Raw genomic sequence first — 20,005 nt, forward strand, 5'->3', positions numbered from 1 at the left:
AAAATGGCCTTTGAATATGTATTTACAAAATTAATGGTATTCAAAACAAATAGTGATAAAAAACACCTCCATCACGATTCAAAATTGACGAAACGAAATTACTCTCATTCCATAACTATGAATTTTGTTCACCACGAACAACATCACATATAATTAGGATTACTTTTAGCAGATTCATCCACATCTAAAAAAAATACTTAACTATTAACACTTATATACATGTATGCATTTTTAATTGCATAAAGTTAACTAACTTATATTTCAACATATGAAATTTGTGTTATAAAAGTCTTTCATGAAAATGTGGCATTTTTGTCGGCATTAAAAAAATTGTTGATATTCAAAAGAAAGAGTGATTAAAAATGCCTCCATCTCAATTTAAAATTGGCGAAACAAAATTACTCTCATTCAAATACATAAATTATGTTCACCACGATAGGACTTTCAATGGATCCACTTGCCGGCTACAAAAAATAAATTAAATTTCGCTTTCCATGTACTATGTGGGTGATGATTTATAATCTAACATTTATAAAATTTATTAAATAAATTCTCACATGACACCTATTGTTATTCTTGAGCAGTCCAACAATTAAAATCTTAAGTGTGCAATTAAACACCAAGGAAAATATACAAAGGAAAATCCAAATTTATTTCACAAAATCATGGTAAATAGTGTGTGTCAGTTGACCAACCGATAGAATGATAATGTCTAAGGTTAAAATTTTCATGTTCAAGTCTAATGTGGCGCGATATTTGAATATATATGCATAGAGATGTATTAAGATGACAACCCTCTTTATTATAACACCATACCACCATTTTAGGCCATTGGATCTGAAAATCGTGTGCTTGTCATGCTGCCACGTGTAAAAACACGGAGTGGTAAAATAGGAAATTTCTAATTTTACGTTACCAGATTACAATGTTATTCATTGAATATTGCAGTCTTACCACAACAATATTGCACTTTACCACGACTGCAATATATAATACAGTAAACTGCAATATCTAATACAGTAGACTGCAACCCGTCAACTGTTCACGAAACTTAATCTTAGGCGTCCATAAATGAGATCTAACGGACTATATTAGTGGTATGGTGTTATCCTATCTATGGTGGCACCATAGTGTACCCTTGTATGCATATGCTCATAAAAGAAGATAAATTTTGTCACAAATTATGGAATATTTCCAAATTTTGGTCAATTATACATATTTTAAATATTCAGTTATATCATAACTTTAATATTTTTCTTACCATTCTCTCCGACATAATAGAAGCACAGACACAATGACGTTTGCCTTCATTTGTGTTTTTCGGTGTAGGGATGTATGCAAGTTCAACATGTAAATATTGTTCAAACATTCAACTGAATCTCAGCCCCACGATTTTGTCATCTAACGGTTAGATTAATGTCACGTGTTATTTAATAATGTAGATTTTCATTGTAATAATGTACACCGACTGATAATGTAGCATTATAGTCTAATAAGGTAGAGTTTCATCCTAAAATGTACACCAACTAATAATGTAGATATTTAGTATAATAATGTGACTTATCACAACCATCCAATCCAAGGATCCAAGGGTTGTGATATGTTTGAAGTTTAACACCAAAGAGCTGCGAGGAGCTTAATACACTCCTTTCGGTGCATCTTTATCAATGCAACAATTAAGATTGCTCATTCTTTTATTAGAATTTGAGTAATTATACACATATTGTTGGAAGTCCAAAAATATACTTAGTTTAAATGCAGGATCTTTAGGAAATTCAAGTTCAACAATCAAACCAGTATTTTCTATACGCCTAGAGAAGAGATTGATAAGATTCTAAAATACTACGACTCCGTATGGGTTATATTAATAAATACATAAAATTCAAAATGCAAAGATTATGCCATATATACAATGTGAAAAAAAATGAAATAGAAAATAGACACCAAATCTCTTCATTTTTGACACCTAGTCTACATATGGTGAAATTTGGAAGTAGTATAAAATAAAATAAGAAAAATAAATAAAAAAGTGTAATTTCAACTTCCTGCTTTGGTTTTCCGTTTACCAAAGTGAGAAAAAGAAAAACAAAAGGGTGAAAAATCCCTTATTCTCCCAAGATCATTCTCGGCTTCTCCCCTTTCTCATCGGAATACGGCGTGTTTGGCCACCCTACGCCGCTGCAGATACCTCCACTCTCGACATTACATCTTCCCATTCCCTTCCTCCATACTTTTTCCCTTAAAGATTTCTCCATCATAGTCAACATAAAGATTAGGAATCATACGTTATTATTCGAAATGATTTATTAATAAAGGTAAGAATTAGTAGTTTTTACTTTGCCTTTTTCACCTTTTAAGTATGAATTGATGAGTTATGTAATGATACTTACTCACCTAGGTTGAATGATTTAAGGTGCCAAGAATTTTGGGGATATGTTGAAACTTGTTTATCCTAATTGATTTTTTTGTACTTTATATTCATGCATGTGTAGGGAAGATTGTTATGCTTATTGGATGTTTGTATTCCCACGTCGCATGTTGAATCTAAACTTTCTTTAGGTGAATTTGGTTCTACTTCTTGTTAAAAAGAAGATGTTAAAGGAAAATCAAGAACTAAAGCATAAAATCAAATGCAAAATTTGGAAGGGATAGACTTGGAGAAGGTATCTGGCCCATTAAAAATTAAAATTAAAAATACACAAAGGCTCGATATCTACTTCAGCCCATTTAAATACACATATAATCTAAACTTTCAGCCAACTCTCTGCACCGCCTCATTCTTCTTATTAAATGTCTCTCTTCCCTGCAATGTAGAAAACCACGAATTGTCCATTTAATTCATAAGAATGAGGCAAACCTAACCCACTGCAAGAAGTGGAAATTTTTAGTAAAATTCAAGATATGTAAACTGTTATAAACTGAACTATGCACTTGTATTGCTTCAGATCTTCACTCTCAGATTTATAAACTCAACTATGCACTTACATTGCAGGGAGACACAACATCCAGTTTCATACTTCTCCACTCTCTTCTCGCTTTTTTAATGCTTCAGATCTTTCTTCTTATGCTCTTCTATTCCCCCTGAAATGTTATAAAATTATGTGGTAGAAAGAGATGAAGATAAATTGGTAGAAAGAGATGAAGATGTATTGGTATAACTGCAACCAGTATTTATAGATCAATTTGCATCATTAATTCCCCCTAAAATCTTCCGGCTATTTTGAGTTTGAGATTTTGATTTTTGGCTCTATTTGCAAACTGATTTGATTTCTATGATTGATTGATAATTTAATCAGCTTTAGTACCAAAGATACACCGATTAACTCTTGATTTGAACATATAAAGTAGTTAATTTTGAAGTTAATTGTTTTACCTCTTGGTCATAAAGGTGGCTGCACTCTTTAAAACTCTTTTTTGAGAGTTGCAGAAGCTTTTTGTTATAGAAGCACAATCTTACGGATGTACAGTATGTTTCAAGTATGTATGAAGATGGTTTCTAATATTTTAACATATGATTAGAAGAAATTTCATTAAAGTGGGCGCCAAAATGGGAGAGGCTTTATATATTTATAGATAATAATAATAATAATAATAATAATAATAATAATAATAATAATAATAATAATAATAATAATAATAATAATAATAATAATAATAATAATGATAATAATAATAATAATTGGCTCTTTCTACTTCACTCTTCGTCAATAAATTAGGAATTATGGTGATATTCGATTTTTTTAATTCATTAATTATTTGGGATTTATAGAAGTCAAATCGACTATATTTCTAATTCGTTCTTTGTTCTTCTTTTTTTTCCATCATTTTTTAGGAATGGAGGTGTAATAGGGTTGACAATTTCATGCGGGTTGAGTTGATAAGAGCATGAATAACCCTGGCCCGGATTTGGGCCGCAAGTCCCCTCCACGTCATCATTCCCTCAAATTAGGGGTTCCAGGCCACAACTCATCTAACACCGCAGGCCACAACTCGGGCCACAACTCAGGCCACAACTATTCATCTGCACTATTCACAACATATTTTAATCGTAAAATAGAATACGTTGAACAATTAAAACCGAGAAAATTCATTGTTCAGTCGGAAAATAGAAAATTACAACATTGAAATTTAAAAATTCAAATATTTTTTTTTAAAACATAAGTCAATTGCGGTTCCAAATTTCTTCAATTAGATCCGCTTGGAGGCGTGTGTGTTGATCTTCTTGGCGCATTGCCGCTGAACGGGCCATGACATTGCGCACGTCGGGAGGAACACCTTGCACGATCGGATCGGTGACAGTGTAGCTACTGCTGGCGCTGACGAGCGGATCGTCGCTCCAGTCAGTGGCGTTGTCTCCCTCGTCCTCAACGATCATGTTATGCATTATGATACATGCATACATGATGTCGGCGATTAGCGGACGGTGCCAACCACGGGCCGGTCCCTTCACTATAGCCCAACGTGATTGGAGAACTCCAAATGCGCGCTCCACATCTTTCCGAGCCGCCTCTTGCTTTTTGGCAAACAACTTCCTCCTATCCGTAGTCGGACATGTGATGGTCTTCACGAACACGGGCCATATAGGGTAGATCCCGTCTGCCAGATAGTACCCCATAGTGTACCGACGGTGGTTGGCCGTGAACTCTACGGTAGGCGCTCGCCCGGCACACAAGTCGTTGAACAATGGAGACCCGTTCAACACATTGAGGTCGTTGTTCGACCCAGCGACTCCAAAGTAGGCATGCCAGATCCACAACCGTTGGTCGGCAACGGCCTCCAACACAATCGTTGGATGCGAGCCCTTGTGCCCGCTAGTGAATGCTCCTCTCCAAGCCATTGGACAATTCTTCCACGGCCAGTGCATACAGTCGATGCTGCCCAGCATCCCCGGGAAGCCGTGCCTCTCCTCGTGCATTCGCACCAATCTGCGAACATCGTCGGACGTTGGCTTTCTCAAGTATGTGTCCTTGAATGCTTCGATCACTGCCCGACAGAATTTGGCTAGGCAAGCGCGTCCAGTATGCTCGCTCACATGGAGGTACTCATCAAACATATCTGCAGCTGTTCCGTAAGCGAGTTGGCGGAGGGCGGATGTGCATTTCTGTAAAGTCGATATACTTTGCCGCCCGACAGCATCGAAGGTTTGCATAAAGTACGCGTCACGAGCCACAACTGCGTTGACAATGCGCAAGAACACATTCCTCCGCATCCGGAACCGGCGACGGAACATCTGATCACTCCATCGAGGATCTGCAGAGAAATAATCCATGAAAAGCCGCAAACCAGCTTGTTCACGGTCTCGGTAGATATACATCCGAGTACGCGGTACCCGGTCGTGTTGCTCGTTCCACGCTTGGATAGCAGCTTGATAGCGTTCCACCTCGTTGTTGATTTCTTCTTGGATTGCGGGCATCACCGTCTCTAACATTCGAGCCATTTGAGCTTCGATTGCTCGTTGGCCTTCACGCCGAGGATTCATTTTTCGAATTTTATGGTGAGTGAGAGGGAATGAAGTTGAAGTGATTTGAAAATGGATGGAAGAGTGATATTTATATATTAATTTTCGAATTAAAAAAAAAAAAAAAAAAAAAAAATCGGAGGGGACTTGCGGCCCGGCCCGAACGCAAATAACGCCGGGACGGGCCGCAACCGATGCGGCCCGGGCACGCATATCGCCGGCCTGGACGTGACGGAGGGAGAGGCCCCGGGACGCAACTGCGTCCTCGGGACCGGCCTGGGCCGAGCCGCATCGTCGTCCAACGCTAAACACGGGCCGGGACTCGCGAGTTGCGGCCCGGCCCAGTAGCGTTATTCATGCTCTAATTGATTGATCTAATAACTACATGACTCTTTAATGTAAAAATCAAACACGATTTGTTAATGAAACGATCATTCCGAACATGAACTCGATTTGCTATGTTCAAACACAAACATGATCCGCATATGATACGAATGGCAACACTCATTGGCGAAGCCACATGAGGGCCAGGGGGCCCCATGGTCCCCTCACCTATTTCAGTATTTACTATATTATACTCTCCCGTCCCAATAAATATGAAACATTTGCTTTTCGGCACAAAATTTTATGTAGTGTTGTTTTGTGAGTTAATGAAGAGAGAGTAAAGTAAGAGAGAAGAAAAAGTAGAGAGATTAGTGTTTCCATTTTTAGAAACGTTTCATTTTTAATGAAACAAATCGAATAGGAAAACGTTTCATTTCTAATGGGACAGATGAAGTATATACTTATATCAATAATACAAATGTGGATGCCTAGCGCAGATGGTTGATTGGGCTCTACCCTTTTTCCTATCAGATTTAGTGTTCTTATATAGTATTTTGTTTGTTTTAGCTCACAAAGTTCCTTTTATTTAGTTTTATTCTTAGTTTTTGCTCTATAGAATTATAAGAGATCCATAATTGTATCTTATAAATATTATTAGTAATTTCAATTTTAAAGTTATTTGCATATATTATCCATCTTTCTCGAAGTCCCCACTTAGGTTGCATCAATTTTTGGCGACAACCAAAGAGAAAAACATCTCACAGCTAAAAAGAGTAAATTAGGCCCAACTCTAAAATTCTGACTTCGCCATTGGCAACACTACCGTATTTGTATTTTGATATTACACAATAACAATACGAACTCAAAAACACATTATAACAACATGAAACGATGCAAACGAGTTGCATAAAGATATGATTCGAATATGTGTAGTGATGGTCATGAGTCATGACACTGAAGCAAGGGAAGGAGGACTTATAAATTTTTTTGTCAATTATTGTTAATTTATTTGGGCTCCTAGATATTAACACGACTTATTGGGTCATATTGGGTCAGCATGTACTATATGTATACTTATTATTTTATTATATTTTTATATTTAATTTTGCGTCGGTCAATGAAAGAAAATAGACAATTACTAGTATAATTTAGTTAGCCAATATATTCTCTTAATGGAAAGTTATTTCTTTGATTAAGTGAGTTACATTTTAAACTAACAATATTCTAATTATTTTATATATATATATATATATATATATATATATATAAAATAATTAGGAAAACGTAAGGTGATACTCCCTCCGTCCTGGATAATTCGTCCCAGTTTTTCATTTCGGTCCGTCCCACATAATTTGTCTCATTTCACTTTTACCATTTTTGGTAGTGGATCTCATATTCCACTAACTCATCCCTACTCACATTTTATTATAAAACTAATATATAAAGGTAGGACTCACATTCCACTAACTTTTTCAACTCACTTTTCATTACAATTCTTAAAACTCGTGCCCGATCAAAGTAATCCGAATTATCCGGGACGGAGGGAGTAATATATAGATGACTGAGGAACACAAGTGATAATAATTACTCCATTTTTCGACCATTATTTGACAACAAGTGAGTATTGTTGACACGTTGGCAATGAGGTAGGCGTGACATAATAATTTCAATAAATCAAAATATTTTTGGAATTTAAAGTGATAATCACCATGTAGAGAAATTAACCGTAGGATATAATAGTCATTTTAACCTATAAGTAGAAAAGTTCTTAGTCCCCAAATTTGGGTTTAAGACTTTTCTAAAAGAAAAGTTGAATGAATGAACCTTTTCCAACATTTCCACATTTCCTTGTCGTCTATGCATAGACGCCGCGAGACAATTGCGAACATGGAAAAATTCTTTTTCTATTCTTATAACATTTTCAAATAATTTGATATTTTGTTTGAATCGTAGTTTGCAATAAAATTCATGAAAATTACTGTTTCAAAATTCTAACAGCAAATTTTAGAACGTATAGCTCGTACGTACCAAACGAATGTTGTTCAAAAAATGCCGATTCTGCTCTGCCGTCGGAGTAAAATCCCATACAAAGATGTGAGATGTCGCGAGCCAGTGGTGGACATGAACACTTAATTATTACTTATTTTTTTATTGTGTCAAAGTACTTGTCACACGATGAATATAGAAAATTTACTGACTCGAAATTCCAATATCCAATTTTAAAATATATAGCCCCTACCAGAATAAATTTTTGTGTTCCCTCGCCCGACTAATCAATAGTCCTTAAATTCCATAACAACAAATGGGAAACTTGAATGAATCAATTGACGATGTCCCAAGCAAGAGCATCATCCATAACCATAGGGTTAAAATTTTGGGGAGCTATAAATGCTGAATCCAGAAACGGAAAATCGAAGTGACACGTGGCGTCAAACAGATCCTGCTGCAGCTGCTCACCACCACTTGAGCTTAGTACAACCTCGTCCTCGTCATCATCCACCTTGTAATTGTAGACACACGCCGCCGCCGCCGCCGCCGCCACCTCATGCTGTTGTTGTCGTTGTTGTTGCTGCTGCTGCTGCTCAGATTCCTGTCCCAGTGCTGCCAATTGCTGCGTCACCACAGCCCAGTCAATGCAGCTGCTCTCGTTCAGAACGCTGAACTGGTCGTGTAACGATGACGTGGCATTGATGATGGGAGCCACGGCCGCAGCTGCGGCCGTGGTGTCAACAGTGAAAGGCTGTTGGTGGGATGCTGAGGTGGAATTGAGGCCTCTTTTATTATTAGTAGAGGAGGAGGAGAGAGAAAGTAGATTGTGTGTGTTGGGATCCAAACCCTGAGCTATGAGCTTCTTCTTGATGCATGAGTTCCAGAAGTTCTTGACCTCGTTGTCCGTCCTTCCAGGCAGGTGCTTCGCGATCTGCGCCCACCGGTTCCCCAGAATCCGGTGGACGTCGATGATCGTCCTCTCCTCATGCTCGTTGAACGACCCCCTCTTCAAATCCGGCCGCAGATAGTTTATCCATCTCAATCTACAACTCTTCCCACACCTTTGCAACCCTAATTAGAAAATTGGGAAAATTAAATATTTTTTAACATATACAGAGCAACTGGTCGCTAAAATCATGAATTTTCATTTGATTATTACCGGCGAGTTTAGGGACGGAACTCCAGCAGCCGTGGCCGTAGCTAGTGATGTGTCGGATGAGCTTTTCGTCTTCTTCGGGAGACCAAAGCCCTCTCTTCACCTTCTGTTTGCTGCAGCAATGGTGTCCCATCTCTCTCCCTTAATCACCTTGATTATTCACAACTGCACCATCTATTTATACTAATCAGCAATTAATTAATTTTCTTCACTAATCATCACATACTACTTTAAAAGAAAATTTGAAAGAAACCCTCTTTTTTTCTCAAATAAGAGTGTTTCCCCTAGTTTTGGCTATGCTATACATATTTTTTGTTGGTAAAGTGTACGAAATAGTATAAGTTAATATAATAAATATGCAAGCATGATTTAATATTTAAGGCAATTGCAAGAGACAGCAAGGGAAAATAATTCTGTAGAGATAGATAAATATATCAAATTATTTAAACTTAAGCTTCACTCATTAATATTTACAAGTTTTCTTCTAAGCTTCACCACCACTACTCTTCCATGTTTAATCTTCTTATTAATTTCACACACACATATACATGTACCTTTCAGTAGACAGTTTTCTTGTGATAAATAAATATTATATTTAGAAACATGTAAAGTGACAAGATAACTTTTTGGTTTTTCTTTAGCTCTATAATTACTTATTATTTCATTGACCACATCCACGTTAAAAGTATGGTAAGCCAATTACACTATTATAATTTGATACTTTATAATTATTAATGTTATGAATTATGAATCACTTCCTCCTCCCTCTATTTGTCAAGTACATACAATATTATGAAGATTAATCGAGTGACGAGCAATATATATTATTTCAACTTATTGATAGAAAGGTTAAATTGATGGAAAAATCATGAATTTTGGTTAAGTTATGGTATGTTGCGTAATTTATGAATTTTGGTTAAATATGGTTTTTTCCATAATATTAAAATTTTAGTTGGTAAAATCATTTTAGATTTGTACGCAATTATCACAATGAAAAAATGTGTGAAATTATATGTAGTATGTTAGTCGAAAAATTATATGTGGACACCATCGCCGTCGAGTTAAACGATATCGTCTGTTTATATAAAACAACGCCCTTTAGTTAAAGAACTTCAACAATATATTATTGTAAATTCAATTTCCATGTTTTTTTCCCACTAAACTTTAAAGTTATGGGCAAAAATAGGCAAAGTTAATATATTTAATACTTGGCTCGCGCGCATGAAATTGGCAAGATTTGTTTATGTATGTATGTGGTTTTGTAATTGATTTTTAGTTTGAAGACTAGGGAATGCAAAATGATTAGTACATAAAATATATAAACACAATCAAAAGAGGAAATTAAGGGTATAGTAATAGAGGAATGAATGATGAGATGTGCATTTAGGGGAAGACCAAATGATTTAGATGAACGATGCTTCATCATTTGCCTTGATACAAATTCAACAAATATAGGAATCTTCCCACAAAGTGAATTAGCCTCCTCAGCTTCTTTCTAGCTGCCTCCTCTCTAAGCCCCCACCACCTATGCATATATCCCCGGCGGCAGAGAGAGAAAGATACAACAACAAAACAAAAACATTTGGGATGTAATAAATTGATAGTATATATAAAGTGGTAGTGATAAAGATAGTATAAAGTGTTAGTGATTTATAAGCAGAGTAGTTTTATGAGACTTATATAAAAGTTTCAATTCATTTTTTATATCGACGTGAGATACATATCTGTTTCATTTGTCTCTTACCTCTAGTAGCATCCTTGAAAGCGCATCTTTGAGGACTTGAACTTTTTTGTATCAATTCACCCTAGTTGTATCAATTCACCCTAGTTATATCAAGATGAGATATATATCTGTTTCATTTGCCAACAATTGCATCTTACCTTAGACCCTTCAAGGTGCATTTTGAAGGACTTGGATTTGGACTAGCCCTCCATTAAACTAGATCATAATCTCTGAACCAGATTTGAAGTCCTAATATACTGTTGAGTTAGTATGTTTTCTGTTTCGAATTAGATAGTATATTGTTGGGTCAGTCAGTTACAGCTACCGATGTGAATATTTGTTTGTTCCGTGCTAGTATACTCTTCAATGTGCTATCTTAGAGGGGTTATTTTTTTCTGATCAGTTTGGACTAGTCATTCATTAATCTAGAACAAATTTGAAGATTGGATATATTATTAGGTTAATCATTTTCTTTATTTCACCCCAAATATGTTCTTAGGTCAAATAAAATTTAACTCGGTTTCAATTGCCCATTCTCATACCATGATCGAAATGTATAGAGTCCCGTCTAAAAGCTAAATAGTGGTGATAAGTAGTAGTATGAAACTTATATAATGGTTTCTATTTTCTTTTATTACATATGTAAAATATTTATTTGTTTTATTTGAATGTCAACCAAGGAAAGATATAGCATGTGAGAATGAATCAAAATCGATAATGAGGTGTAGCCCCATCTAATGATTTTTAGTTGCCCTTTTATCTTTTTGCCTCCCTAGATTTAAAACATCTTTTCAATTGAGGAAATCAAGTGATAAAGCAATGTGCCTCTAAAAATATTTTATCACAAGTACCCTTTATTATATATATGTTCACTTCCGCTACTTTTCCCCAAAATTTATGTGATAACAATTGATTGATTGATTTTACTCCCACCATCATTAATTACTTAACTCTATATCAATTATCAAGTGCTATCCATGATCTAATTTATAAATATCCATTTACTACAATTAAAACTTCGAATAATTAATTTGAAGAAAAGTCTTCCTCCATTAAGTCTTTATTATTCTTGACAAGTAAAATCATGTGCAGTTGGCATTGTGTGTATGAATTTGTTTTATTCAAAATAATCAAACATAGATAATGAGAGCAAATAATGTGATTATTCCATTTTATCAATGTGTATATAAGGTGGGGGGTAGATTTGCCGTGTTGGGTAAAAAACATGAATTTAGAAGGCTTTCTTGTCTAAGTTGTCTTGTGTTGCTTCATAAATTTTTAAGCACTCATTCGATTAGAAAAAAAAAGGGCTCAAGCCAAAGATTGAGAAATACTTAGTACAACCTTTAGTGTAACAAAAACTTGTGTGTTAGAGTGAGAAAAAGAAGTGATATAAACTCAAATTGATTCCTATGATAGCTTCATTTTTATGTTGTTTGATTATATTTTCCTCAAAATTTGATTATATTTTTAACAAAAATCCAGAACACCTTAAAAGCAAGGGAAAAAAGCCAATATAACGAAAGAGAAATATTGTGTATTCCATTTTTCGATATTATTACAAAATTTTATTATTGTACTTCATTCGTCCCCAAAGAGTATGAACTATTTTCTTTTCCGTCCGTACCTGAAAAGTACGAACTTTCTAATTTTGAAAACATAAAACCTCTACATATCATTTTATTTACATCTTATACCATTTACCATTAACATTTTATACCATTATAATAATATGGACCTCACTCTCCACTAACATTATTTCCACTACTTTAATTTTCTCTCTCTCCTACTCCTCTTATTTATTAAAACTCGTGGTGAACCTATTGATCATAATCTTTGAGGACAGGGGGAGTATGTTTTCTTGTCACCCATCCATTTTTCTATTTTTGAAGGGAAAAGTTATAGTGTTATACATGATGATCGAGTACGAAGGTAAAATTGGGATGGGCCCTACTTTAAATTAATCTCCACTCACATTAATTAAAATGATTAACTGATTAATAAAATTTTGCCGACAAGTTTGCAATCATCTCCCTCTACTTATTAAAATTATTTTTTCAGGGAGTTATAATATGCAATCCAATACATTAATTTTTGAATAATTACTTGTCACATTTTCATGAATAATGATATGATGATAAGGAATTTCCCCTTCTCTCTCAGTTTGTTAATTTGCCCTCTCATCATCACCAACTAAATATCTCTCTCACTCTCCCAAATAAATTGAAACAGTAATTTTTCCGTTAATAGTTATAGGTGTGATAGTTATGTAATACATATAATTAATTATAATCTTTTAGCAATAATATTATATACGTGGCCATATCCAATCAGATAAGGACAATTAGTGAAATAAATAATTAAATTGTGTGCATTGATAGGGACTACTGTTTCAGATTTTTAAACAAAGTATGTTTCTTGAGTGAATTGTACAAGTTGGAAAATGGGACATGAGGAAATTGGTGTTAATTTGGACAAGTAATTAATTAAAAATTTGTTATTTAGCGATAACAACAACATTAATTATTGACGAGGTTATTGTGTGAGGCTGATAAAATAGTGTAACAGCTGGATTAAGAGTAGTAGTCAATGAGAAAGGAAGGTGAAAGGGGTAAAGTGCTGTGGAGAATATTCATGTCTGTACTTCAACTTCATGTATAATTATAAACATTCAAATTAAAATTAACAAATAATCACATAAGTAATTTTTAGCTACTTGGGATGGTAGATCACTAAAAAATGAAGTTTACCGACCGAGATAATCTTCGACGAGGCTCTTAGATGGATCTTCGAAAGCAGGGGCGGAGCCAGGAAATCATATTTGGAGAGTCAAAAATATGTATAGACAATTTTAAGTATTCCGGAAGGAGGAATTAAGGATTAAATTAAGGAGAAACTTATTAATTAGTGAAACTACAATTGATAGCATGATTGGACTTTATTTTGCTTGAACAAATACTTCATCAATTTGTTAGTTTAATTATTTTTAATTTTGGTAGACTAAAACAAACAAAAGAATTTTTGGATTTTAATTGCGAAAAAAGTTGGATGGTAAACCCTGCATTTTGAGCCAAATGTGAAATCTCTCCTCTCTCAAACTCCACTGGATTTGTATTTTACCCCCTCTAAAATTATACTTTTACCAAATTTCATGGAATAGAGTATTACAGTATAAATTTAACTTTGCACCCTTCAAGTATTGGCAATTGAGTAAACTTTTCACTAAAAAATTATAATCGCTATTAATTTTCAATATTAATATCTTATCAAGTATGTATGGTGATCAATCTTTCTATATATGCATATCTTTAAAGTGTCTTTTAAATCTCTTTAATTTCTCTAATTTATGCAGAGATTCCTTAATTTTTTTATGACCAAATGGTAAAATATTGTAACCCTTAAAATCATGAGAAATAAAAAAATATAAATTGTAAGGTAACTGAATTAATTACAACTCTTTTATGCAATATAAGAAATGTATTTAATACTTGGTATATAAACAAATAAAGCAATGGCATTGGCAGGCCAGCCAGATTTCTTGATGGGCCTTTTCTTGGTCTTGATGGAATTGGGCTCATGTTTTATAACAATGGACTTCCAATCGTATACGAAGGAGCTCGGTTAATTCAGAAAATTCCTCCCTCTCTAATTTTGAAATATTTGGAATTTTCAAAATTCCATGAATATGTAAAAAGAAATGCTATCCACACTTCAAGACATAATTTATACTTGTTCAACTAACAATTAAGGTTATATCCGATCCAATAAATGAAATGGCAGTTTCAGTTTCAGTTTCGGTTCCAGTTTAAAAATCGATTTTTCATGTTTTGAGTAAAAATGAGTGATTAGACGGTGATTTCAAAAATTTTGAACTGAAACTAGACTATTATAATTGACGTACAAGTTCCGCTTCGACACGTGAGAAGTGATTGTAAAAGTACAACCAAACCATCATTTCACTTCTAATTTTTTTTTTTTTTTTTTTTACCACAGGTGTACCAAACCCGTCTTTAGCTGAATTCGACTAGTATTGCTTGACCGAATTTGTGAACTAAGGCCAAAAGTCTCCCAGTAGGTGGCGGGATTTGAAACCATGCTTTCGCTTCTAATTTTAACTAGAAAATATGTAGTAAAAAATGTAGCACTATTTTATCATTATTAACCAGACATCTCCATTTAAACATTTTATGGTGTGTAGTAAAAAATGTAGCACTATTTTATCATTATTAACCAGACATCGCCATTTAATCAATTTATGGTGTGTAGTAAAAAATGTAGCATTATTTAAATCATCATTTAAATTTGAAAAACAGCTATCTAAGGAGCTGTTCGCTGTATCTGATATAGCCAGATTTGGGCCTTTTTCTGTTCCAATTCTGACGTTCGCTTTATCTGATTAAATTCTACATGGCCCTAGAAAACAAGCAGGCCCGCACTATTCCTTTGTGAATTGTCAAAATTTCAAATCGTGTTGTTGAGGTGGTTTTAAATTCTCGGAGTACCATGAACATCCAGAATTGCACACAAGATTACAATTACACCCTCCTCATTTTTTAATCTTCCCCAATATTCACTTTACCTAAATTTCTCTCTATCGCGTAATCTCTCAGCCCTAGGCAACCTGTTCTCCGCCTTGCACGACTGGGTTACCAAATTGCGTCAATCTCTTCCCGGCGAGGTGAGTGTTGGTGGTCGATTAGTAGAATCCTCACCTCGACGCAGACCACGTTTAACTGATTCGTGACATTACACTGATTTGAGAATAAAAATCTGAACTTGAAGTTGAAACTTAAATTGAGGGAGTGGCATTTTGGGTGTGTTGGGATTTGAGGATTGTTGAATTCTGGTGGTTTGCTTGCAGGGAGGTATCTTACTTTGATTTTGAGATACATGTCAGTAAAGGGTTTTATTTGTATCATACTATAGAATTTGGGTCATAGCTGAAGAATATGAAGTATCTGAAATTTGGGATTTTTTGGAAGGGAGGGTTGGTTTTAATTGAAAATTGAGATCTCATTGTATGAAATTTGGGTCCTTGTTCAAGATGGGTTTGATCTAACATCTTTTCTCCCTCAATTTTGGATGTTGTTTGGGTCACGACGCTCAATGCTCGATTAGAAGCAGAATTTTATGTTCAAAAGCTTTGGGAACACTGTTATTTGGTTTTGCAGACATCATTAATTTTGCAAATTGAAATAAGGGTATTTAGGTCAGAACACCCCATCTTTAATTAAGAAAATAAATTATATATTTCCAATACTAAGAGCATCCGCAATGGTCGGCTAGCGACCGGCTAGCCGATTCGTCGCGCTAGCCGATCGCCTAGCCGAACCATTGCAATCGGCCAAATCGGCGAGCGCACGGCGTGGCCTCGCCGATCGCTCGCCGCTAGCCGATCCATTGGCCTGATCGGACGGCTAGCCGCCATTGCAGAGGCCCGATCGGCCAGCGCCGATTTTCGTTTTTTTTTTTTTTTTTTTTTTAAAATCATATTTTGAATTGTTTTTATTGCACGATTTGGCTATGGCATTGGCCTAAATCTAATGCTAAGGCAGGTATTTTTTAATGTTGCTGACGCCACAGAGAGAGAATTACTGGCCTATTAACCATTGCATGATGCTCTAAAGACAATTCTGGAACACCGAACGCTGGTTTACAGAATCATTTAGGTGGGCCCTACCATTACAAATGAGACCAGGATTAATTTCTTAGCTTTTCATATGAAGAAAAGCGAACGCCTCCTAAGTGTGGAGATGCGGCTGCTCTGCCGCCACCAGCGACGGCGACTATATTCGAGTTTTATAAACACGGCGGCGGAGTCTTGCTCTCCCCTCCAACTCTACACCCGCATCGACTCCTTCTCCATCCTCTCCGCCCTCAAATCCTCCACCAGCCTCCCCCACACCCGCCACCTCCACGCCCACCTCCTCAAACTCGGCTTCTCCGCCCACCTCCACATCGCCACCTGCCTCCTCTCCCTCTACGCCCCCGCCCAATTTCCCGACGCCCGCCTCCTGTTCGACGAAATGCCCCAACGCAGCCCCGTCACTTGGAACATTATGATCACCGCCCACTCCCGCCGCGCCCAAATCAGAGCCGCCCGCCACATGTTCGACGAAATGCCCCACCGAAACCAATCCTCTTATTCCTCCATGATCGCCGCCTACATCCACAACTCCCTCCTCCGCGACGGCCTCTCCCTCTTCCGCCTCATGACGACCACCGCCCACGCCCCCGACGAGCTAACCTTCGGTCCGATCCTCTCCGCCTGCGGCCGTCTCGGCTCCGTCGGATTACCCTTAGGCAAATCCACCCACACATTCATTGTGAAAAACAAATGGGACCTCAACGCCGAGCTCGGCGCCTCGTTGGTCGACATGTATGCGAAATGCGGCGCTCTGACTAGCGCCACATCCGTATTTGCCGCGATGAGGGACGCCAGCCGCAGCGTGGTCGCGTGGACGTCCCTCATCTGCGGCGCGGCCCAGCACGGGCGCGGCCAGGAGGCCCTGGCCGTGTTCGAGCGGATGAGGGAATCCGGGGTCGAGCCGAACGACGTGACGTTCACGGGCGTCCTGACGGCGTGCGTGCGGGCCGGGATGGTCGACGAGGGCCGGAGGTGTTTCAGGATGATCGAACGGCCAAAAATTCAGCACTACGGATGCATGGTGGATCTGTATGGGAAGAAGGGGCATTTGCAAGAGGCGTACGAGGTGATTGCAACGATGCCGTACGAGGCGAACGCGGTCGTTTGGGGCTCATTTTTGTCGTCGTGTATGTTGCATAAGGAGATGAGTGTGGCTGATAGAGTGGTGGATGAGGTGATGAGTGTGATAAGGCCGGATAAGGATGGAGGGGTTTACTCACTTTTGTCTCAGTTATATTTGTTAAGTGGGAGAGTGAGTGAAGCGGAAGGGATAAGGAGGTTGATGGTTGCACACAATGTGAGGAAGATTAGGGCTTCTAGCTTCATTAATTAAGAACTTTTTTTTACAAAATATTTGTCACTATCTTTATTATGTCATGTACAATATCTTTGTTTTTTATAAGAAAAGCGGGCAAAGCAGTTTGCCCAAATACAACGCAAATTAATTCAAGAGTCAACTATTGAGACCAGTCAAAGGAATCTCTAGATCAAGAATGTCTCTTGAAAAGTAGACAAAGCCCGAATACAAGGCAAGCAAATGTGAAAAAAAATCAATAATAAAATTCCTTTCCATATGCATATGACGAACCACAATCGAGTCCAAATTCAAGAGTAGTTCATGAATATCTACACAATATATATCTTTGTATATTTTTTGGAATGGAAAGAGGCAAAGTCCGAATACAGAACAAACTGACAAGTACTACTATATGAAATACATCCTCGCCTCTATGATAATATAGGCATATAATACGATAAAAAAAATCATCAACAAAATTTTATTCTTTGTGCGCACGACAAACCACAACTGAGTCGAAAGCCCTTTGCACCATGAATCGACCGTTAATAGATAGTACTCCCTTCATTCCATAATAGATGACACACTTGGGAAAATGACACGAGATTTTAGGAAATGTTATTTTGTGTGTTGAGTAAAGAGAGAAAATATTATATTTATATTAACGTGAAATAGAACTTTTTCCAAAAAGAGAAATGTGATATTTTTTGTGTGATAAACTAAAAAGAAAAGTGTGACATCTGCACAGGTGTATTGCCAGTTGCAATCCACGAAACACAAAGCGAATCTCTACATTCAAAATGGAACATCTCCCAATATCAGCAACAAAATTATGCTAAAGAGTGATAGATATTGGGCTGAGCCATCTTGTACAAGACTATAATCTGTATTTTTAGCCCATATATAGGGTAAGGATCACCTACGACAAATCCTAATTTGTCTCCTAATACATACACACATACATGAGTGATGAACTCCACCATCATTTATTATGTATATCATTTATTACGTATGTGTGTATGTATTAGGAGATAGATTATGATTTACCGTAGGTGGCACTCTCCGCCGTATATATGGTCATAAATATTGAGCATTTTGAACAGTAAATTAAAGCTGTTTTGGATGCTAGTGATAATAACTTTGTACTGGTGGTAATGGTGTAACATCACTTACGTGGCAACATGACATAGAGCGTTAGCAATAATAGAGGTGGAGCCCAGCAAAAGTTGGACAGCATAAATTATGCAGGATACGAGGAGTGATGATGACTACAGAGCTTAGAGAGGGAAAGAGAAAATACATATGATGTTATATTCGCACGTGAATTGTTCTACAACGAAAATGTGAGATCAAAGAACATTATTTTATAGTTACAATTTCTATCATCAATTGATTTTGGGATCAATTTTCGCAAGGATTTGATCGATAAACTCTTCGCGTATCAAATACTCCCTCCGTCCTAAATAATTTGGGACACTTTTGACTCGGCACGAGTTTTAAGAAATCTAATGGAAAGTGAGTTGAAAAAATTGGTGGGATGTGGGTCATACTTTTAAAGTATTAGTTTTATAATAAAATGTGAGTAGGAATAAGTTAGTGGAATATGAGGTCCACGACAGCCCGAAATGGAATACTAGGTCTAATTATCTGGGACGGAGGGAGTATATGCTTCAATGAATAATATCATGTCTAATCTATAAATTGTTCCATTTATTTATTTACTACTTTTGGAAATGAACTCCACGTTTTGCTAACTTTATATCGATACGATCTCATATCTCAGGAAATCCCAATAGTATTTAGTTATCTTTTGTTTCACCATATCTTTCCATGTATTGTTTTCTTATTCAATAAGTTCGGAGAGTAGTATTCTAGGTATTTAGTTATCTTTTGTTTCACCATATCTTTCCATGTATTGTTTTCTTATTCAGTAAGTTAGGTGAGTAGTATTCTAGTATTATAAATAGGATATATAGTTATCATTTTACACAATCAATGAATGAATGAAATTATTATTTTCGCCATCCTTGTTGCGTATCAAGGAACTCTATTATTCATCGGTGAGATCGAATCTCGCGTTCAGCTCTTCTTCCGGAGATCACTGCCGACCCAAGCACTTGGGCGTCGGATTAATCAACGGATTTCTTGTTTCTGTGCTCTACCCGGAGAAAACCAATTGGTGATAGGAGGAGGGGTCCATGGAACTTATATATTAGTTTCAGTTTTCTCTTAACACCGATGTGAGAGCCTTATAAGGGGAGGGGTTATCCACACTTATATAGATTAGATTGGATCTTCACCAAGTCGATGTGGGACAGAATTTTTAGAGAATTCAACACGCCTCCTCATGTGTGGACCGGAAAGGACATCAGTTTTCCATCACGTGGATGGGCAATGCAAGAGATAAGAGA

The 20,005-nt window shown here is 36.6% G+C and overlaps 3 protein-coding genes across 4 annotated transcripts; 1 reads left to right on the plus strand and 2 right to left on the minus strand.

Annotated features, from left to right (window-relative positions):
• Positions 1–4,162: 4,162 nt before the first annotated feature.
• LOC125188530 (protein ALP1-like) lies at positions 4,163–5,479 on the minus strand. The gene has a single exon (XM_048085448.1). The coding sequence runs from the start codon at positions 5,477–5,479 to the stop codon at positions 4,163–4,165; it is 1,317 nt and encodes a 438-aa protein (XP_047941405.1).
• Positions 5,480–7,955: 2,476 nt separating this feature from the next.
• Positions 7,956–9,171, minus strand: LOC125201671 (transcription factor MYB86-like). 2 transcript variants are annotated; one of them, XM_048099881.1, is made up of 3 exons: positions 8,931–9,171; positions 8,618–8,842; positions 7,956–8,536 (listed from the first exon to the last, which is right to left on the minus strand). In XM_048099881.1, exons 1-3 carry the CDS (start codon positions 9,058–9,060, stop codon positions 8,103–8,105), a joined length of 789 nt encoding a protein of 262 aa, XP_047955838.1. In that variant the 5' UTR covers positions 9,061–9,171; the 3' UTR covers positions 7,956–8,102. The 2 variants fall into 2 exon arrangements, with proteins under 2 accessions (XP_047955838.1, XP_047955836.1); XM_048099879.1 differs by having other exon boundaries at positions 7,956–8,842.
• Positions 9,172–16,317: 7,146 nt separating this feature from the next.
• Positions 16,318–17,741, plus strand: LOC125201764 (pentatricopeptide repeat-containing protein At5g66520-like). The gene has a single exon (XM_048100004.1). It carries the CDS (start codon positions 16,371–16,373, stop codon positions 17,628–17,630), a length of 1,260 nt encoding a protein of 419 aa, XP_047955961.1. The 5' UTR covers positions 16,318–16,370; the 3' UTR covers positions 17,631–17,741.
• Positions 17,742–20,005: the final 2,264 nt, after the last annotated feature.

Source organism: Salvia hispanica, chromosome 1 (genome assembly GCF_023119035.1).
Source record: "Salvia hispanica cultivar TCC Black 2014 chromosome 1, UniMelb_Shisp_WGS_1.0, whole genome shotgun sequence".
Classification (NCBI taxonomy): Eukaryota; Viridiplantae; Streptophyta; class Magnoliopsida; order Lamiales; family Lamiaceae; genus Salvia; species Salvia hispanica.